Source organism: Hylobates moloch, unplaced genomic scaffold (genome assembly GCF_009828535.3).
Source record: "Hylobates moloch isolate HMO894 unplaced genomic scaffold, HMol_V3 SCAFFOLD_15, whole genome shotgun sequence".
Classification (NCBI taxonomy): Eukaryota; Metazoa; Chordata; class Mammalia; order Primates; family Hylobatidae; genus Hylobates; species Hylobates moloch.
This window is the reverse complement of record NW_026652290.1, coordinates 53,077,021-53,099,129: the sequence shown is the minus strand read 5'-3', so window position 1 is coordinate 53,099,129 and position 22,109 is coordinate 53,077,021. Positions and strand designations below refer to the sequence as shown.

The 22,109-nt window shown below is 49.1% G+C and overlaps 1 protein-coding gene across 15 annotated transcripts in view; it reads left to right on the top strand.

Moving 5' to 3' along the window:
* Window positions 1-22,109, top strand: part of DYSF (dysferlin) — a 234,630-nt gene that overhangs the window by 53,292 nt on the left and 159,229 nt on the right. For 8 of the 15 annotated variants that reach the window (XM_032176991.2, XM_032176986.2, XM_032176988.2 and 5 more), the window contains exons 5-13: window positions 5,278-5,392; window positions 7,206-7,411; window positions 9,426-9,554; window positions 9,983-10,045; window positions 10,777-10,827; window positions 13,702-13,732; window positions 14,314-14,429; window positions 19,790-19,916; window positions 21,874-21,977. In XM_032176991.2, the coding sequence (XP_032032882.1) occupies window positions 5,278-5,392; window positions 7,206-7,411; window positions 9,426-9,554; window positions 9,983-10,045; window positions 10,777-10,827; window positions 13,702-13,732; window positions 14,314-14,429; window positions 19,790-19,916; window positions 21,874-21,977 (942 nt within the window). Of the gene's footprint in view, window positions 1-5,277; window positions 5,393-6,729; window positions 6,823-7,205; window positions 7,412-9,425; window positions 9,555-9,982; window positions 10,046-10,776; window positions 10,828-13,701; window positions 13,733-14,313; window positions 14,430-19,789; window positions 19,917-21,873; window positions 21,978-22,109 lie in introns of all 15 variants that reach the window. The other 7 variants (XM_032176984.2, XM_032176977.2, XM_032176980.2 and 4 more) reach the window with 1 other exon arrangement.

Below are 22,109 nucleotides of genomic sequence, written 5' to 3'. Positions count from 1 at the left end.
GACAATGGCCTTGTGCGTGGAGAACCCTGGAGTGCTGCTGGGTTGGAGACCTGAGGACCTGGGCTGTCAGGCGCGGGACCCGTGATGTGGAGGACCTTGAGGAAGGTCCCACTGGGAGCTCTAGGCCCAGGTTGTGCAGTCTGGGAGAGCACAGGGCTCATATATATCCCCCAGGAAGAAAATCTCAGCTCTGTTTGTCTAGAGAAGGAGACAGGGGCTGAGCTGTGATGTCATGGTGAGGGTACAAGGTCCCGGTCCTGGGTGGGGCCCACAGACATGCCCACTTTCCCTTAAGAGCCTCAGCAGAGCCAAAGAACTTCAGTATTCACCATCAGATCCTGAAGCTGTGGTCCCTGGGGCCTGCCCCCTGGTGCTGAGGTCTGTTCTAGACCCTGAGCTCCAGAGCCTCTGGAGCTGCAGGGATGCCCCTGTGGCTTCCTGATGGGCAGCTAGAAGACAGACCTGGCTCTGTGCTGGAAGTCTCATTCAAGGGCCCACAGCCACCCAGATGGTGCCAGTTCTTCAGGAGGTTGGTGTGGAGCTGTCGGTGTAGAAACACCGGATGCTCAGGAAACCCCAGGAGGGGCTGCCTAAGTGGTCTCTGGAGCCCTCTCTCTGGAGAGGGCTGCTCCTATCTGCATCCCGGAGAGGGCTGCTCTCAAGCCCCAGTGCTGAGAAGCTGGCACTGGGCATGGTGTGGAGGAGTTACACTCCGGTGGTTCCACCTCTCACAGAGATGGTGTATAGAAGCCCGTCAGAGGCCCAAGGGCAACCCAGGTGTGGCCCCTTCAAGTTTTTGCTTAACTCTCCTCAGCTCACTGGGGTCCACTCAGACTGCTTGATTTAACACTGCAATCTGCAAACCGTCTCATTCCCCTGATCCTTCTTGCTCTGGTTTACTTTTTCTTTTCTTTCTAACATACTCTCTTCTTTATGTATTTATTTTGTTTATTATTTATTGTCTGTCTTCTCTGCCAAGACATCAGCTCCATGGGGGCAGGGGCCTTTGCCTTATTTATGGAAGTGTCCCCAGAATCTTGAACAGTGTGTTTGGCCCTGGCAGGTACCCAACACACATGCACGTGTGCACAACACTCACGTAGAGGGAATGAATATGTGAGTTAATGAATGAATGGGTCAGGCCAGACATGTCAGGCAGGGCCCTCAGTCCTCATCTTTCAGATGTGGGCCCAACTCAGGCCAAGTCAAACAAACACCCCCACAGGCCTGGCCTCTGGGGCCGCTCACAGAGCCCTGCGCTCACAAGGGCCTCGTGCTTGGCTTAATTCTCTACTGTTTCCATCTTGAAATTCCTAAAGCTCACTGCATCCTTGACCTCCTGGGCTCAAGTAGTCTCAAGTGATCCTCCTGCCTCAGCCTCCTGAGTAGCTGGGACTACAAGCGTGGCTACCGTGCCCAACTAATGTTTGATTTCGGAATAAGGGGCTCTGCATTTTCATTTGCGCTGGGCTTGCACATTATGCAGCTGGTCCTGACCTCATGCTACTCTTGGAGGGCCGGAGCCAGCATGGATGGACAGGGGGCTTTATTTGTCTCTGCCTCAGGAGATTCCTGTGGCTATTCCTAAAAAGAAGCAGATTTTCAAAACCTTTTATTTGGAAATATTTAAGATCTAGACAAAAGTTGCCAAGTATGGTACAAAGAGTATTTTGTCCTGAGCCATTTGACCTGAGGGCGCCAACCTCCTGGCCCATCATTCTGAACTTGAGTGTGTGTTTTCCAGTTAAGGACTTTCTCCTACATAACCAAAACACAGCCTTCCAAAGGACGAAACTAACGTGGACACAGCACTCTCGTCTAATCCCCAGACCCCAGTCACGGCTCATCCATTTTCCCCACAGTGTCCTTTGTAGCAGAAGGATCCCACTAAGGCTCATGTGTTGTGCCTAGTTGTTTTGTTTCTTCAGTTTCCTTCCATTTGGAATAATTCCTCAGTCTTTCTGTGACTTTTATAACCTTGTAGCTGGATATTTATTTGAAATTCAGGTCAATTATTTGTAGAATGTCCCCCACATTGGTTTCGTCTGATGTTTCCTGTGTTTAGATTTAGGCTGTGTGTCTTGGGTGTGAGTGTAACACTGATGCTACGTGGCTGTCTTTGTGCCCTATCGGGTGGGATGATTGTGATTCGTTTGGTTACCACACCGTTAACTGTGATCATTTGATTACACTAGCATTTGCTGAGTGTCTCCGCTAATCATTCATCTACTCCCCTTTCTCATGTCAGAATTTTGTGACTCAGTAATATCCTCTTTGTCATCTAACCTTTACCCATGAGTTCTATGAGCTATTATTTTTGTATTTGTATTTTTATTTTTTTTGAGACAGTATGTCACTCTGCTGCCCAGGCTGGAGTGCAGTGGCACGATCCTGGCTCACTGCAGCCTCCGCCTCCCGAGTTCAACCAGTCCTCCCACCTCAGCCTCCCGAGTAGCTGGGATTACAGGGGCATGCCACCACACCTGGCTATTTTTTTGTATTTTTATAGAGATAGGGGGTTTTACCATGTTGGCCAGGCTGATCTTGAACTCCTGACCTCAGGTGATCCACCCACCCCGGCCTCCCAAAGTGCTGGGATTACAGGTGTGAGCCACTGTGCCCAGCCTCCATGAACTGTTTTTGTTTTTGTTTTGAGACTGGTCTCATTCTGTTGCCCAGCTGGAATGCAGTGGTGTAATCATGGCTCACAGCAGCCTTGACCTCCCAGGCTCAAGTGATTCTCCCACCTCAGCCTCCTGAGTAGCTGGAACTACAAGCATGGGCCACCATGCCTGGCTAATTTTTTATTTTTTGTAAAGATTAGGGTCTCACTATGTTGCCCAGGCTGGTTTTGAATTCTAGGCTCAAGAAATCCTCCTGTCTCAGCCTCCCAAAGTGCTGGGATTACAGTTGTGAGCCACTGCACCTGGCCATACCCAGGAGTTTTAACATCGCTGCTGTTTCTTGGTTGAATTCATTATTGCTTTGATGATTGCTAAATAGTGATATTCTCATTATTTTTCCTGCATTAGTCAGTTGGCATTTTGTGGTCAGGAAAAGCTTTCTCCTCTCCTATTTATTTACTGCAATATAGATTTGTGTATTTCTATTTTATTCAATTGTTTAATCTGTTACTGTTATTATGTATTTTCATGTTTCTATTGTCTCAGATTTGGCCTGTGGGAGCTCTTGAAAGTTGGCTTCTGTGTCCTTTTGACATGTTTTTACTTTTTATTGTTTATTTATTATTTTATTTTATGTTTTTGAGGCGGAGTCTTGCTCCAGGCTGGAGTGCAGTGGTTTGATCGACTCATTGTGACCTCTGCCTCCAAGATTCAAGCGATTCTCCTGCCTCAGCCTCCCGAGTAGCAGGGATTACAGGTGCACGCTACCACGCCTGGCTAATATTTTTGTATTTTTAGTAGAGATGGGGTTTCACCATGTTGGCCAGGCTGGTCTCAAACTCCTGACCTCAAGAGATCCGCCTGGCTCGGCCTCCAAAAGGGATTACAGGCATGAACCACCTCACCCAGCCTCTTTTGATGTGTTTTTAAGAATCATTCATTCATTGAGCATTTCCTTTCTTGCTGGTGCAAGAAGATGGTCCAGGCTTATCTTGTATCTTCTCTGCCCTAGCCCTAGAAGTAGTTATTTCTCCAAAGAGCCCAACTTACCTTTTGCTGAAGTGGAAGAAAGTCCCAGGACAGTTGTTAAAAGTGCAAATACCCAGGCCACCCTAGACCTACTGAACTGGCATCTTTAGGAGTCAGGTGTGGCATCTGGGCGGAGGGGAAGGCCCTTTCTTCTTTTCCCCTCCACGGGTTGCAGGAGCTGAAGGGACTGGCTTCTCAAGTGGCGACACCTGGTGGTGATTCAGGAACCCACAGGGCAGGTGATGTCCATTCCTTGGGTGAGGCAATTCAAAGGTCTCAGTTGCCTTTGTTGACCTCCTCCTGGGTCTCCTGGGACGCTGAGCTGGCTCTTGTCTCCTTCCTCAGTGTTCTGAGCCCTGCTTTCCACCAGTGCTGCTCTCCCTTAGTGTGGCTGTCCCCAGGCCCCAGTCTGGAGAGTTCAAGCTCAAGAGCTGAGTATGTCGGGAGCCTTCAGGCCCTTCTGTCTTAGGACTGAGTTTGCTCCGTGAGTCCCTGGACGTCCCTAACATCATTCAGCAGAAAGGTCCAGTGAACTGTGCCAGAGCCACTCAGAGGGACATTATGCCTCAGTAAAAATTGTGTTTATAAAGGGTTTGTCCAAACCTGGGGAGAGCTTATTGCTTGACATTCAGTAAAAGAAAACCATTTTGCATACAGCAGACCTGTCTACTATTTGTTTGAAAGATTGGAGAGAACTGGAATGTGGAGTCAGGGAATTATGGACAATTGGTTTTCTTTTGCATTATTTTTCCTCTTTAAGCTTTCTGTGCTTCCCAAACTTTCTTAGAGTATATCCGTCGTGCTAATTTGAGAGAATGGCTGCCCCAAGAGGCTTGCTGGACCTATGGTGCCAGGGCAGGGCTCAGGCAGGCCCGGAAGCAGCCAGGCTGCAGACCCTGCTGAGGTCATGCTGTTCCCAGGTTCAGGATGAGGGTTGGGGTGGGGTGGGCACATGGGCAACCCGACCTTGTCTGTGAGGGATGTCACCAGTCCCTCTCCTCTCTGGCCGGTGCAAGCCGGAGCAGCTGAGGATGTGGGGAGGGGAGGGGCAGGAAGGAAGAGGGCTCTGCAAGGCTGGCAGCACCCTGAGACCCTCTCAGTGCTAGCTGCAGCCTGAGCAAAGCAGAGCAAAGCTGAGTTGTCCCTGGAGAAGTAGGGGCAAGCCATTGACTGAGCAGAGTGGCCAAAGGGACATTTTCCTGAAGACAGGCCAAGTGGATAGTGGGAAAAATCCTGCAGGTGAGGTTGGATCCCTGATTCATTTGCAGAAGCCCACTACATGCTACATCAACTAATTTGCTCCACATGTGACCTGTGAGGAAGGTGCTATTGCTGTGAGTAACCCCAGTTTTACAGATGAGGAAACTGAGGCACGGGGTGGTCACAGATCTTGCCTAAGGTCACACAGCTCCTGAGTGGTGGAAGCTGACCCCAGATTCTGTGCTTTGAACCACCTGACTATGCTGATAGGTCCCTGGGGTGGCTTTGCCACAGCCTCCTGCAAACGTGGCTCTTGTCAGAGCCATATTACTTGGTGGAGGGATGCCAGAAACAGGGATGATACTGGAGGGCAGTGGTCCGAGGCCGGTGCACCAACCTGTCCCCCACGTCTCACCTCTTCCAGGCCTCGCTGGTCCTGCAGGTGTCTTACACACCGCTGCCTGGAGCTGTGCCCCTGTTCCCACCCCCTACTCCTCTGGAGCCCTCCCCGACTCTGCCTGACCTGGATGTAGTGGCAGGTGAGTAGCCCACGTTGGCCTGGCCGGGCCCCAGCAAGAAGGCCGGCAGTGACATTTGAGCATGGGGGCTGGGAGCTGCAGCGAGCCTTCCCAGCCTTTGCTGCCCTCCCCAGGTTGGGGCTGCCCAGGCCTGGAGAGAAGAGGGTGCAGTGGGTGGGAAGTCCTGAGGGCTGCCTTCTGCCGTGCAGAAAGAAGGGGCAGCAGGCATGTTCTCTTGGGCGCTGCAGGGAGTAGTGTAGCTGCCTGGGGATGGGGCTGAGCCCAGGCTGGGTGTTCTGAGCTGTGCAGTTCCGAGAAGGGTGTGTGGGGACGGGGTCTGGCCCAGGTGATACCTAAGGCCCTACAAACTCCCCAGAACCAAATGTTTCCCTGCCTTGGCACCCAGCAGGCCTTCGGTGATGGTGTGGGACAAAAGAACTATTTTTTTTTCTTGAGAGAGCCCTGAGCTGAACTTCAGGGTTCCAGTCCTCCCTTTGACACTGAGTCTCTGTGTGACTTTGGGCTGGTTTCTTTCCCTCTCTGGGCCCATAGATTATTTGTGAAGGGAGCAGACTAAGTTAGCTAAGTGCTGTGCCTGTCTCAGCTCTCTTCACTTGGTTCTACCAGGCTGGTCAAGCGAGGACCCAGCCTGGGGTGGCTGGATCTCCAGTGGTGGGCCTGGGCATGGGAGCCTCCATGTGGTCCAGCCTGCTGGGGTTGGGAGGAAGCTACATAGACGGGCTAGTGGGCACTTGCCCATGGGTAAGATTCTAGAGTTTTTCTCTTAGTGAAGGGAGCTAGAAGCAAGCACAGCATTAAAACCACAGCAGCCCATGTCTCAATTGAGTGTGCCCTGTGCCTGACCTGGGGCCAGCCCAGCACAGGGCTCTGTGGTGAGGTGAGCAGAGCAGAGCCATCTCGTTGGGGCTCAGCACTGTCCGAGCTTAGAGATGGGAGATCAGTCTGGGCTGGAGTAACCTGGTAATCCTGAGCTGTGCAGCTGGACTGGGCTCAGGGGAGGAATGAGAGGGTGGGAGAGGGGAAGGTCTGAGGTGGGAGAGGGGAAGGTCTCCCTTGGTGGCAGAGGGTGGGGAGCGGGGAAGGTCTGAATGCTCTGGGACCATGTTGAGGTGGATCTGACAGAGTTAGGTGCAGGCCAATCAGGGGAGGCTTCGGGACACGCCTGGGAGGTGGTGAGAAGGGACAGGTGCCACTGGGCCCCACAGCTATTTCTGAGCTTTGCACCAGGCTGGGGTGGGCGGGGAAGGCAGGGTTGGGGCTGGGGGTGCAGTAGGTTGGTTTCCTTCACCCCAACCTCCTCCCTCCCCTCCCGGGGTTATGCCCTGCCCACAAGACAGGCGGGGGACAGAGCCGGGCCGAGACTTGGTCCCTGCTCAGTGACAGCACCGTGGACACGAGATACTCTGGAAAGAAGTGGCCGGCCCCCACGGGTGAGAAACGGGCCAGGACTGTCCCCATCCCAGACCCTCCCTGTAACTGTCTCACTAGCTGCCATGGTCAGCTTGCTGGAGTGGGGCCAGGTGGCAGAGGACTCATCCTGCAGGACTTGGTGGGTGGGAGGGCTAGGGCCATTCTGTTTTCTTCCTGTTGACTAACTGGACTGACTGCCTTCAAGTTTCAGCTGCTGGAAGCTCCTCTTCTTTCTACCTTATCCATCCTGGCTCACTGATGGGGAGAGAGGAGGGAGAGGAAGAGGGAGTGAGTCTTAGTGCCCATGCCTTTTGGATCTTCTGCCCTCTGGGCTGGGTCCCAGGGGCAGGGGCAGGGGCAGGGGCAGAGGGACCCAGGCCTCATTAGGGCCCTCTCCTCTTAGACACAGGAGGAGAGGAAGACACAGAGGACCAGGGACTCACTGGAGATGAGGCGGAGCCATTCCTGGATCAAAGCGGAGGCCTGGGGGCTCCCACCACCCCAAGGAAACCACCTTCACATCCTCCACCCCACTACCCCGGGATCAAAAGAAAGCGAAGTGCGCCTCCATCTAGAAAGCTGCTGTCAGACAAACCGCAGGATTTCCAGGTGATGAACGGGCTTTCTCTGACCCCAGGCTCCTTCCTCTTCAGCCATCAGCTGCGGGTGCCAGGCACCTGCCTGGTTTGTCCAGCTTCAGGGGAAGATGGGTGTGGGATCCTCAGGGCCGTCCTGTGGGGGGAATCTGTAGTTTTCCTGGGCCTGGGCAGATGCTGAACAGGGAGTTCACATCTTAGGTCCACAGAATAAGCTTCTGCCCAGCCCCGTGGTTTTGTACTTAAAAAAAATACAAAAAAAAGTCACTGCAGAGATTCAGCATGTCTTTGCATCTCTGATCAGAGAAAAACCTGATTTTTCTAACCAGGGTATATCCAGCTAGCAAGCTCCTGGCTATTCAGGTGTGGTCTGTGTCCAGCACCTTCCGCGTCACCTGTGTACTTGATAGACATGCAGAGTCTACTCAGACCTGCTTTACCAGAATCTGCATTTTAACAAGATACTTACATCAAAGAAGCTCTGTCAACATCTTTTCTTCTCCCTATATCTATCCGCCTGCATATAGTCATGGATTTTTCTGAAAGTCGTGTGGAATTTGAATTTGTTCAAGCTCATCACAGAATAAAAACTATTAATATTAACACTTTGACACATTTTTATCCAAAAATCCATCCCATTTTATTTGCTTTTAACTTTGGTCCTTTGCCTATTTTTTTTTCTTTTCAAAAGAATTTTCTATTTTGATGTAGTCACACAGTGATATTTAACTCTTTACAACTACTTTTAAGGTTAAAAGCAAGAATCTTAAATCTCTATTTATAATACTAAGTGCGCCAGGCGCGGTGGCTCACGCCTGTAATCCCAGCACTTTGGGAGGCAGAGGCGGGTGGATCACGAGGTCAGGAGATCGAGACCATCCTGGCTAACACAGTGAAACCCCGTCTCTACTAAAAATACAAAAAATTAGCCAGGCGTGGTGGCGGGCGCCTGTAGTCCCAGCTACTTGGGAGGCTGAGGCAGAAGAATGGCGTGAACCCAGGTGGTGGAGCTTGCAGTGAGCCGAGATTGTGCCACTGCACTCCAGCCTGGGCGACAAAGTGAGACTCCATCTCAAAAAAAAAAAAAAAAATACTAAGTGCAACAAATTGCAAAAATATATTTCTATTCTAAATCATGGTAATTTAAGCAGAAGTCCTACCTCTAACCACTGTTTGCCCCAAAAGACAAAATTCTAGCCCCCATACTATTATTCCCCAAACGTGTTCATATTGCCTTTGCTCTCTTTATGGAAATAACATATGTTTATTTTAGAAAGTTTGGAAAATATATTAAAATGAGGAGATTAAAAATCACTCATCCATCTTCCCACTGCTATCAAGAATATATCCTTCCATATTATGCAATTTACAAAAAAAAAAAGTTGGTCAATAAATAACAGTTGATTCTAAAGTGGAGCCAGTAAATGTCTTATTTTTTTCCATAGAATTGCTTAATATTGTAAAATTTCATATTTTAAAATATCTTACCTAATATTTGACAGCATTGATGTTCTTGAAGTATTTATTTACTTACAGCTCAATGGCAAAAATTCTTAATTTATTTCTCAGAATGTAAGAAAGCATTGCATCTTATAAAGAATAAAGACTATTTCTGGGGTTACTTCACTGTGTAAGTTCGACCTCTGAGGGAATTGTCAATAAAGAATATTCAAGCCATTCAAGGCATTCAAAAATGCCAGTATCAATGGGGTCTCGGGTGGGGCTTGTGCCAATGGCCGAATGACATAAATGGGGGCTGTATCTGCCCACCCCTGGGGTTTAATGTGGGTAGCTGATGAGGGGCAGCCTGACAGCTCTTCTGTGGAGCTGTGGAATTTTATAGATGTAAGGGGCCTTGGTGGGAACATATGATAGTTCGTATAATGCTCTTCCTAATTCCTTTTTAATACTTTTCCCAAGAAGCCAGTGGTGAGATGGTCCCTGAGATTCCTGACTCTTGGGGTGAATGGTGGGTGGTCCTTAACTCTTCCCCCTTTCTCCTGCTCTTTCCTCCTTCTGGCTTTCAGATCAGGGTCCAGGTGATCGAGGGGCGCCAGCTGCCGGGGGTGAACATCAAGCCTGTGGTCAAGGTTACCGCTGCAGGGCAGACCAAGCGGACGCGGATCCACAAGGGAAACAGCCCACTCTTCAATGAGGTGGGAGACACGGGGCATGAGGGCCAGAACCTTGGTGGGCCTTCCGATCTGGAAGGCCAGTGCAGACACCTGGCAATTCATTCAAGAGTGTTTACGTATGGCACTGAACTTGGGTGGTGAGATGTGCTCGCTCCCAAGGAGGTTATCTGTGGGACTGGAGAAAGGGCTCCTGCTCTTACTTCTCCTGCTGCTCCACATCCCTGTCACCCTATAGGGCCAGCCACCCACCCAACCCTGAAATGACCAGGTCTGTGAGGCCAGGGACAGATCACCCCAGAACTTGTCCAATTCCCAGAACTGAGCCCGATCCACGTTTTCTGAGGGGACTAAACTGCTAGGCGTGGAGGCTTGGGGGTGGTGGTCCTCCCTCTCCCTGGCCTGAGGGGTCAGCAGGCACTGATATGTCTCCCTTTGCTCTGAACCAACAGACTCTTTTCTTCAACTTGTTTGACTCTCCTGCGGAGCTGTTTGATGAGCCCATCTTTATCACGGTACGTCTCAGCAGTCAAAGTGTGCTCCGCGGGCTGTATGTATGCACATAGGTGTCAGTGCGCACAGGTGTGTGTGTGTGAGATTGTGCATGTGTGTGCAGGTGCACGTCGGTGGCAAGCGTGTGTGTGCCTGTCGGTGTGCATGTGAGTATGTGCATGAGAGGAAGGCGTGTTAAAGCCTGACACGTGGATGATGTGGAGTAACTCACAGTCAGGCTCTACGGGTCACAGAAATGCCTGCAACAGCTCAGCAGGGAGGCAGCAGCCGCGGGAGACCCCACTGCTCAGCATCCCCCTGGGGCCTCAGGTCAGGGTCCTTAAATCACTTGTGGCAATGAACATTTAAGTTTCCATCTTATTTTGTTAATCCACGTGCCTGCTTCTGACCGAGATTCTCTTTCTCTGGGCCTTAGCTCTTCCCCCATCTCCTCTGAAGGGCACTGCAGCCTAGTGGCTGAAAGTGTAGGCTCTGGCACTAGACTGGATTCCACCTCTGTCTATGCCGTGTAGGGGTTGTGTGTTTCTGTACAAGATTTCATCCGTGAAATGGGGATAATGACAGTATCTGCTGATGGGGTTCCTGTGAGGGCTAAACATTGCTTAGAACAATCTCTGGAATTGAGTAAGTGTGAAGTGTTGGCAGTTATTGTTTGGGAGGGAAGAGCTATTGGGTTGGCCGTGTGGGCCACGTGTTCCCTGTGAATGTGAGTTTCCGTGATCTTTCTCTGCAGGTGGTAGACTCCCGTTCTCTCAGGACAGATGCTCTCCTCGGGGAGTTCCGGGTAATTGCTTATTTTCTATGAAAGCAGTCAGTTCTCACTTCTCGGTGTTGGTGGAGCCTCTGTGGACCATGGGCAGGGGCTGGCACTCCAGAGATCCTGTGTGTCTCTGCTTTGGGAAAATATAATTTCAAAAAACAACGCCAAATCCTCTGCACAGCATGTCCTTTCACCCCAGAAAACCTCTCCACAAAGGTAGAAGAGAAAAAAAGCACTTTTTATCATTGAAGACGCCTTAAACCAGAGTGAGATGCACATCACAGGCAATGATCCGCTAAGATGCTGCAAAGAAAGAAAGAAATCTCACGCTAATTTAGCCAGCGGGTCCAACCAATTGCCCACCACATACGTTCTCAAGAGAAGCCATGCCCCGCCCTCAGGTCAGGGGACTTTACATTTCAGACCTCCTGAGAATGACATTTGTATACTAAAGCTGACAAATGGCTTATTTAGTTTCTTAAAAAGATGTACAGTACCTTTGGTCACACCGAATTCATCCCAAAGTCACCTGGTAATCGGGGTGACCATCTATGTTAGCTAATTTGTTGTATCCAGAAGACCAAACAAAAATCAAACTCGTACTTTTATGACAGGAAGTAGTTTTACAACTTGGAGCAAGGTGCCCACGGGAGTTAGGCTCCTATCTTCCCACAGAAGCTGGGACACAGGAGAGCCGTCTCCCTTGGTGTTTACATTTCAGACGTCCTGAGAATGACATTTGTATACTAAAGCTGACAAAAGGCTTATTTAGTTTCTTAAAAAGATGCGTTTCAAAGAGACAGGGAAAGTGTAATATATTTACAAGTTTTCTAATGTAAGTGTTCTGACAAAAAGAGAGGGGATGGAAGTACTTCTTCCCTTATTTCCAACAGGCAGAATCAAGACCCTTATTTGTAATTTGGATTTTCCCCCGCCTCTGGGAAGGCAGTGTGAGATCTATCCTGGCCTTTGGCCAGAGAGCAACTTTTCTGCCTGACACATCACATCCTGGATGGGATGGGGTTCAGTGAGATCCTGGGGAACCTCTGCTTCCTGGATTCAAGCGATTCCCCTGCCTCAGCCTCTCAAGTAGCTGGGATTACAGGTGTGTGCTACCACGCCTGGCTATTTTTTTTTTTTTTTTGTATTTTTAGTACAGATGGCGTTTCACCATGTTGGTCAGGCTGGTCTTGAACTCCTGACCTTGTGATCTGGCCACCTTGGCCTCCCAAAGTGTTGGGATTACAGGCATGAGCCACTGCGCCTGGCCTGCATGGTGTTTTAATGTAATTTGATGTAATTGTTACTAATTTTCTCATTTTGAAATTTTCAAGGATTTATCAAAAGGAAAGAAAGAGCACAAACTTATTTTACCCTCTCCCCTCTATCCAAGTATATCATGCCTTCCTTCTTTAAATTTGTATTTTAAATATGAATTTAAAATAAGGGGCTTGGTTCTGCCTGTTGTCAGAACAGTTACCTTAGAATTATTTATTCTGCCCAATAAATAATTGCTGGGACCAGGCGCAGTGGCTCATGCCTGTGATCCCAGTGCTTTGGGAGGCCGAGGTGGGCAGATCACTTGAGGTCAGTAGTTCGAGACCAGCCTGGCCAACATGGTAAAACCCCGTCTCTACTAAAAATGCAAAAATTAGCTGGGTGTGGTGGTGTGCGCCTGTAATCCCAGCTACTTGGGAGGCTGAGGCAGGAGAATCGCTTGAACCTGGGCGGCAGAGGTTGCAGTGAGCCGAGATCGCACCACTGCACTCCAGCCTGGATGACAGAGCAAGACTCGATCTCAAAAAAAAAAAAAAAAAAAAAAAGAAAGAAAAAAGAAATGCTGGGTTGGACCTGATGGCTAGATCAGCAGGTGAGATTTCTTTGTCTTTGTGATGTCTTCCCAAATCACTGCCTGTGGGAAGAAATCACAAGATAAAAAACTAAGTCTGTTTACCTGGAGAAGCATTTTATAAAAGAATGAGCTTGAGCCTGAGTCATTCTATAGCAAATTGAATCTTAATTATGTTTTGAGTCCCTTTACATTCTTGTTCTGGGAACCCAAGGGTTAAGTCAAAAAATTATTTTACTTGTATTTAATTATAAAACTAATCTATGATTTAAAAAAATAGAGGACTTTTTAGAGCTCTTTTAGGTTCACAGCAAAAATTGAGTGGAATGTACACAGTTCCCATATACTCCCTGCCCCCACCCCCGCTGCCCCCTGCAGCCTTCCCCACTATCATCATCCCAATCATCTATGGATTTTTAATAGAAAATTGTAAAACACAGGAAGGAATAAAAAATGAAGTAAAAATCATCCAAATCTACCATGCAGGGATAACATAGTCCTATTGTGTTGAATTTCCTTTCCTCTTTTTTTTTTTTTTTTTAGACAGATTTTTGCTCTTGTTGCCAAGGCTGGAGTGCAATGGTAGCACACAAGCTGCAACCTCCACCTCCTGGGTTCAAGTGATTCTCCTGCCTCAGCTTCCCAAGTAGCTGGAATTACAGGCATGCGCCACCACACCCGGCTAATTTTTTTGTTGTTGTTGTATTTTTAGTAGAGATGGAGTTTCACCATGTTGGTCAGGCTGGTCTCAAACTCCTGACTTCAAGTGATCCACCTGTCTTGGCCTCCCAAAGTGCTGGGATTACAGGCGTGAGCCACCACACCCAGCCTCCTTTCCTCTTTCTTTTCTGTACATAATCATTCTTTATCAAACTGGAATCAAAATATATTTCACTTTCTTTTCATGTAGTATCAAATGTTGACTGTTTTCCTGTGTTTCCAAATGTTCTTCAAAAACATGGGTTTTAATGGAATCGTGTAATGCACCACACTTTATTTAACGCTTTGGTGGCAAGAGTTTGATTTGTGTCTCCTGTCGTTGATTGCAGATGGACGTGGGCACCATTTACAGAGAGCCCCGTGAGTTCTCACCACTTTGGCCGTATCCTTGCATTTTGGTTCTGGAGGCTGACTGGGGACACCCATTTGGGATCCTCACTGTCCCTCCTGGGGGTTTTAGAATCTAGAGGAAGGGTTTGATCTCGGGAGAGAAAGCAGGTCATTCATCCTCCATGTGAGACAGGCGCTCGGGAGGGTGTAACGCTCGCCTGTGTCTCCGTTGGCCCATTCAGGGAGGCTAGATCTGAAAGGCCCCATTACTGGAGACTGGGCTCACGGCAGACAGGGACAGGTCATTTGGGTGGCAAGCCAGGGTTTCTCCTCACCCTGGTTTCCATTCTGATCTGGTCACTTCCTGAAGGGGAGGAAAATGGCCTTGGGTTTGGCTCTGCCAGCCTCTTACAGGGGTTTCTGTTAATATTTCTGACTCTGACCACATGAACACTCAAAGTACCTTTTGATTCTAGAATCTGAGTTCTGCACTCACGGCCCAGTGGATGAGTCCTTTACCTCCCCTGTGCAGTCCATCCTGGGCTCCTGGATGTGGTCACAGGCTGGGGTCTTCTGATTCTGGGATCACCAGTGGATGTTGTCTCTCTTAGGGCACGCCTATCTCAGGAAGTGGCTGCTGCTCTCAGACCCTGATGATTTCTCTGCTGGGGCCAGAGGCTACCTGAAAACAAGCCTTTGTGTGCTGGGGCCTGGGGACGAAGCACCTGTGAGTATATTTTCCTGGGTCTTCCTTATGGTCCCCCATGCAGCACTTGGTGGTGGAGGTACCAAACCACAAACAAAAACTCTATTTTTTTTTCTGATTTAAACTAATACGTGGTAGTTAATGAGAAATGTAGAACATGTAGAAAGGTGTTAATAAAAAATGAATGCTCTGGGTGCAAGGTATTAATAAAAAATGAATCACTCATAATCCTACCACTCTGAGAGAGCTATTATTATCTCACTGCACATCCCTCTGGAAGGATATACACACATATTTTTCTTTTTGCAACAGTGAGATTATTGTATATATATATTATATTGTGACTTGAATTTCATTGCCTAAGAATGTATCATGCTCATCTCTACATGTCAGTAAGTAAAGTTATAAGTTGGAGGTGGTAAGAATGAGAAAAGTGTTGAGAGCAGGAGAGGTATCTGCATCTTTCTATGTTTGAGAAGAGGAGAAAAGGTTTGGAATCATCTTTGTGGGAGAGGAATGAGGGGTTAGATTTAATGAAAGGATTTCTGCACAAACACCAGAGCACCCAGTCTGCGTTGGACGCTTTGTTTGTAGTGGAGTCACTTCCCTCATGGTGCTCAGCAGCGCAGAAGCAGAATAGAGGCAGGTGGGTGGTGGACATGTTGGGCGAGGGCAAGCCAGGAGTGCTGAAGGTCAGGGGTGAGGTGAAGGTCAAGGGTGAGGTGAAGGTCAGGGGTGAGGTGAAGGTCAGGGGTGAGGTACCTGAATATGGCTGATGGCACTGTGCAGGGAGGGAGAGGAGGACAGGGCCCCTGGGGTCTCCTGCCATGCCTTGTGTCCCCCCCCATCTTCACCACACACTGGCTCCTTGGCCACCTGCACGTGCTGCTTGGATGAATGTGGGTTTCTATTGCTCCACTCAGCTGGGCCCCGGGTGCTGTCTGCCTCTTCCTTTACCTAGGTGTAGTTTACTCCTTATCTCATTCTCCTCATCTCCTTACTCCTTATCTTTCCTGGCTGTTTCCAGACTTTCTTCCCTTTCCTAAGCTCCAACCTCAGCTTCCCTTGGAGAGGCAGAGCTGCACAGCGATGAGTGGTGAGAGCTATGGGAGCTCCTGTGGTCCTCAACTTGCCCCCCGTCTTCATCCGCCTTCCCTCCCTTCCTCCGCCCCTCCCGCTCCATCATCCCACCACCTCCTTGGCCGTGACCTCACATCCTCCACTGTCTTCTTTTGCCTCCTCTTTCTGATCTCTTCTCACACTTGTCTCCTCTGCCTCCTGCTCCATGATCTGTACCAGGCAGGCTCAAGATTTCTTCATCCTAAAACACCCCTTCCTTGACCCATTTCTACCCACCCCTCCTCTCCACTACTATTTTCTCTGTCTCCTACTGCTGGTCATCACCAACTTCTTGAAAGGGTGCACTGCATCCCCCTTTTTCCACTCCATTACCAGCTGCTCATTCCTTGTCCTCTTCGGTAGGAATCCCACCACCTCCCTTCCCTGAAACCACTGGTATAAGGGTCACTCATTACCACAGCTTAGGAGCTCTCCTGTGTTGTTAGTCTGCACCACTGCTCCACAGCGTTCGATTCTGGAGCCCACGCCTTATTTGAAACTGTCTCCTCCCTTAGCATTCATGACTCTCCTTGCTCCTTTTCCAGTAGGTTCTTCAAATTCGATGTGCAGTTCAGTCCCTGTTCCTTTGCTGTGTCCTGCCCCTCACTGTTGAGGAGTCCGTCTCTTTCAGACACCACCTGAGACTTGTAAATTGCTCTTCTCCAGCCTGGATCTTCTGAGCTCTGGACGCTCGGTTTCAGTTGCCTTGTCATCAGGCCACATTAACGTGTCCCTTAGGCCCCTCTAACTTATTATAGTAAGTCTAACTTACTATAGCAAAGCCTGGTATCATTTGCTGCCCACTCCCCCCACCTGTTCCCCATCCTGTATCAGGTGACATCTTAGGAAATTGCATGGTTATCCACTTAGTCCCCCAAACCAGAGGCCAGAGTTTCATTCTTTACCCCTCAGTCCCCATGCAAGCAGCTGGCCAGTCTTGTTGGTGTGAAAACCTCAGTGTACGCCTCTTCTTTTTCCCATCCCAAGACCCAAGTTTGAGGCCCGGCTCCCACTCTCTCTCACTTGGGTCTCTTTGTGAATTACAATATAGGTTCAGCTGGTGTAACAAAGATGCCCCAAATAATAGGCGTTAAGGAGGACAGATGTTTATTCCTCTCTCATGAATGCCACCGTCCAGAATTGGCACAGTGCTTCGGCAATGATCAGAGACCCAGGCTCCTGGTCTTCTCTCCACTGTGATCATCATGTAGCCTCCGTCACACGGCCCAAGATGCTTGCTCCAGTTCCCACCACCATGTTTGTATTCCAGCCAGGGAAATGAGAGTAAAGGACAATGGAGGCCACATCTCTTCCTTCAAAGGCATGATCCAGAAGTTGTACACATTTTTGCTTAGGTCCCATTGACCAGAACTTAGTCACATGGCCACATCTAACTACAAGGGAGCCTGGGAAATAAAGTCCATCCTAATGCTGTCCAGCTAAAAATTGAGGTTTTGTTAGAGGAGGCAGAGAAGACTGGATTTGGGAGAAGAACTAGCAGTTTCTGTCATCCCTCCTAAGTGTCCTCTGAAGTCTCCTAACTTCTTATGTTATACTTCTCCACCTATCCCCACCTTATCACCAGTCATCTTTTTTTTTTTTTTTTTTTTTTTTTTGAGACAGAATCTTACTCTGTCACCCAGGCTGGACTGCAGTGGTGCAGTCTCGGCTCACTGCAACCTCCACCTCCCGAGTTCAAGCAATTCTCCTGCCTCAGCCTCCTGAGTACCTGGGATTACAAGCATGCGCCACCATGCCTGGCTAATTTTTGTATTTTTAGTAGAGACGGGGTTTCACCATGTTGGTCAGGCTGGTCTCAAACTCCTGACCTTGTGATCCGCTTGCCTCGGCCTCCCAAAGTGCTGAAATTACAGGTGTGAGCCACCACGCCTGGCCACCAGTCATCATTTTTAAACCTAGGTAGAATCACGCGCATCTCCTCTTACAAAAATGTCCAGTGACTTCCCATTGCTTTTAGGATAGAGTACAAGATCCTTAGCATGACATTCAAGGCCCTTGACATTTGGCCTCAGCCTAGTTTCCCAGTCCCACTTGCTGTTATGTACCTTCATGATCTTCATGGGCACCGTCTGTGGCCACACCAGATGATGTGACTCTTTCCAGAATGCTCTTCTATCCCTCTCCGGCCTTTTCCCCTGCTGGAATGCCTTTCCTCTCTTTGCCTACCAAGAGCCAATTTGTTCTTCCAGACCCAGTTCAGATGCTGCTTCCTCCCTGAAGCTTGCCTCGTCTTCCAGGAAAACTTACTGGTTTTTCGTTTGGGCCACCACCCAGCCCTTTGGTAGTCTAATCAGCTTATGTGTCTGTCTTCATCACTGAGATTCAGTTTCTTGATGATGGGGACAATATAGCAAATGTGATATCTTTTATCTCCCCTCTTGCCTAGTATGGCAGGTCTTGCACACAGTGGGTGCTCAATCAGTGCTTATTGTCTAGGGGAATAGATATTTTTATGGATGCCTGAAAGATGATTGTTTTCTTCTGATATGAGCTGAGGAGAATAAACACAGAACACATCCCTTTGGGCACTCTGTGATATGGGCAATTCTGGGATTGAGTGTTTTGCAGCAAGGATCCTGAAGCAGGTTTCTACGTGTCAAGTGTGACTGCGTGAGAAATGGGGTGAGGCTAGTCCAGGCAACTGTCCAGGGAGTCGGCTGCTGGGCACAGCCTGACCTTGCTATTCTCCTGTCCCTTCGCTGCTCGCTAGCCCAAGAGCAGCCACCAGATCTTTTGTCTGTTCCTCCAGCTGCCAACTTCCCCTTGTGCAAGGGCCTCTGCATGAGTTGCCTCCTCATCTGGATGCCTCCACCTGTTGCTCATCATCCAGGTCTCAAGCTGGGAAGCATTTCTGACCCCACCTAGTTACAAGCCCCCATGCTCTGTGCTCTCCAAGCATGTGGGTTCTGCTTCCAGCCTGTGTTAAACCTCAGCTTTCTTATCTGCAAAGTGGGGGCATTCTAGCCCCTTGCACCCAGAGCATCATCTGTGGGCAAGCAGCGTGGGCATCACTTGGACACTTTTTGAAATGCAGAATCTTGGGCCCCACCCCAGACCTGCTGAACTAGAACGTGTATTTTAATTGGAATGCACAGCAGTGGTCTAGAAGACACTGATTCTCAGCCTCTGTTGCCAGTTGGAATCATCTGGGAAGCTTTATAAGCCACTGCTGCATGGGTAGTCTCTCCCACAAATTCTGTTTTAATTGGTCTAGGGTGTGACCTGGGCTTCCCAGGTGTGTCTTTTCTTTTCCTTTTTTTGAGATGGGTAGTCTCACTCTGCTGCCCAGGCTGAAGTGCAGTGGTGCAATCTCAGCTCACTGCAACCTCTGCTTTCCAGGTTCAAGCAATTCTCCCATCTCAGCATCTGAGTAGCTGGGACTATAGGTGCATGCCACCATGCCTGGCTAATTTTTGTATTATTTGGTAGAGACGGGGTTTCCCCATGTTGGCGAGCTGGTCTTGAACTCCTGACCTCAGGTGATCCGCATGCCTCGGCCTCCCACAGTGCTAGGATTACAGGTGTGAGCCACCGCGCCTGGCCCTCCGCAGGTGTTTCTAATGTGCAGCCAAGTTTGAGACCCATTCAAGGTGGGGGTGCTATGAGGATTAAATGAGAGACTGCGTACACATCAATACATGTGGGATGTGATTTTTGTTATTACTGCTCCAGCCACAAGACACAGGACATGTTATTGGATTTGTTTGCTGAAAGTCTGTTTTCCCTGCATGGTAGTCAGCTCCATGGGAACAGGGTGCTTATTCATGTCGTCCCCTTATTCATTGCCATATCCCCTGCCCTTCAGCACCATACAGACACCTAGTAGTCACTCAGTAGCTAATGGCTGGGTGAATGAACACCTGCATGTTATTGAAGACAGAGTGGCCAGCTTAGACCTCAGTTACTACTGTACTATGTTTGAACTGGGAGGTGGGGGAGAGCGGGAAGGAGACTGAGGTTGGTGGAATGCTTGCTGTGTGCCACATGCATTTACATCATTATCGGAGATGTTCCTCGTACAGTCCTGGAAGGTCAGTATCATGGTCTCTGCTGTACTCAAGAGGAGGCTGAGGCTCAGGTGAAGGACCTTGCCCGAGACCACGCGGTAGTAAGTGGCGGAGCGCAGTCTGCCTTACTGCAGAATGCAGCATTTATGTGGCGAAGGTGGAACTCTTAGAAAAGGAAAGTAAAACCCTGTGCTCAGGAGCGCGTGAAGGAATCATATTTGGTTTTCTTTGTAGCTGGAGAGAAAAGACCCCTCTGAAGACAAGGAGGACATTGAAAGCAACCTGCTCCGGCCTACAGGCGTGGCCCTGCGAGGAGCCCACTTCTGCCTGAAGGTCTTCCGGGCCGAAGACTTGCCACAGAGTGCGTGGGGCGCGCCCTTGGGTGGGAGGGCTACAGGAGGCTGAAAGCGCAGGGCTGGTGAGGGTGGGCGATGGCGGGCGGGGTCAGCTCCCTGGGGGAAGGAGAGGCGTCTAGGAAAACAATCAGAATTTAATGAAAAGTAATCAGTGCTGGTGGAGTTACAAAGATTCAACAACTCTTGAGAGTAATAGCTGCCCCTCAGCTCCATTCCAGTGTCCTCTGGGCCTGGTCTGGCAATATTTGGCTACTCTGTGGACCCATTTTCTTGGTTCTCATGGAGAAGTCAGCACCATCTGGACTCTGTTCTGGCCTTAGGGCTGGCTCTCACTGATTTTCCCTCCCTCTATGAGGAAGCCCTTCCTGCTAGTGGCAGAGCTGGGCTGGGGAGCAGTTGCTCTAATGCTGGAAGGGTTTGCGTGAAGGACTCCTGGGGCCCACTGTCTTCACAGATGAAGGACATGGATCCACAAGGTGACCCACCATCCTAGCTTGCCTGAGACTGTCCTGGTTTTAGCACTGAAAGTGCCTGTTCCAGGAAACCCTGCAGTCTCTGGCAAACTGGGACAGTGGGCACCCGACTTGCAACCACCTCTTCCTCCCAGGAAGGCCAATGTGGCCACTGCCTGGTTTCTCACAGTGGTTGGCCCACTAGTAGACCCATCTGTGTGTTTAGTAAATGCTGAGGAATTATACCGAATATTCTAGAGCTCTGGTTATCAACTTGGGCATGATATTAGAATTCCCTGGGAAGATTCAAAACGGTCCAGATGCCGGGGCCCCACCTCCAGCATTTTAGGTTGATTCGAGTTAGGGCAGGGCTCAGCATTGGTAGGGTTTAAAGGCTCCCCAGGTTGTTCTGTGGTGAGGCCCCGTGGCGAGCCACTATTTTAGAGCATGGCATTAACAAAACCAAGCCACTGTCCACCGCAGAGTCAGTGAGAAGGTTTGCAACTTGGGTCCCTGGTTACAACTTTTCCATAAAGATTATTGAGAGTTTCTGCTTTGGCTGCTGACATCAAGAAATGAAATGTACAAGCTTACTTGGACCAAATCCTGAAGAAAGCCTGTAAATAAGTAATGGGTATTAATTCAGTACTAAAACACATGCTTAAAAATAGTCTGCACTTATTGATTGCAACGATGTAGAAGTGAGGCTGGCGAACTTCAAGAGGGGCATGGGGAAATAGAAATGTTTGCTTTTCTTAAGGTGAAAGAGCTTTGTGTTGAATTCCCTGCAAGGTTGTTTTAAAAAAACCAAAATAGATGGGCAAACAGATCATAAATGTTTGCCAATTGTTGTTGCCTTTTGTATTCATGTAGATATTAGCTAGCGTATAATCTTTAATTACCCCCCTCCACTCACCCACTCATATGTCTATAAACATAACATGATTTATACACATATGTATGTGTATACGCATATACATATATATCTGTATCTACCTATATAAATAATCTGACTGATTCAAAAAATAATTGGTTTGGGGCAGCAAACCAATTTTTTTTTTTAAAAAAGACAGAATTGACTTCTTGGTTAACCTCAGGTAAATCGCTGCGCTAGTAGATTTAAAGGAAAATGTCAACCAGGCACCAATAATGGGATATTGTTATAACAACTGCCAGTCCTTTTCTGGGTACTTACTGCCCTTAATGATGTAGATTTCTAATTAGTCAGGCAGTCCATATGTTGGTAGATTCAATCTGAAAGGCTTTGAATGCAGGGCAGGGACAGTGAACGAGCTGTTTGGGACTGGTGACAAAGTGGCCGGGAGCTCTCAGGAGTTGCTGCTCTGAGACAGTCCTCCCTCTGGGGAGCCCCTGGGCTGAGTCCCTGTGTGAAGGGGCCAAAGCTTCTTGCTGAGGTAGTCCCAGGACTGCCTGGAGACAGAGAAGGTATAGTCAGGGTTTTAGAGGAGAGATAGCAGGCAGGCAGTGATTGGTGTGTCCCTCTTCCCAGTGGACGATGCCGTGATGGACAACGTGAAACAGATCTTTGGCTTTGAGAGTAACAAGAAGAACTTGGTGGACCCCTTTGTGGAGGTCAGCTTTGCGGGGAAAATGGTAAGGAGCAAGGGAGCAGGAGGGTTCTCTTGGGAGGGGACTTCCTGGCGCCCTGTGGAAGGTGCCGGGTGAGAGCAAGACAGAGTGAGGTGCCCCCACCAGAGGTGTGTGCACAAGGAGGGGCTGATCCTG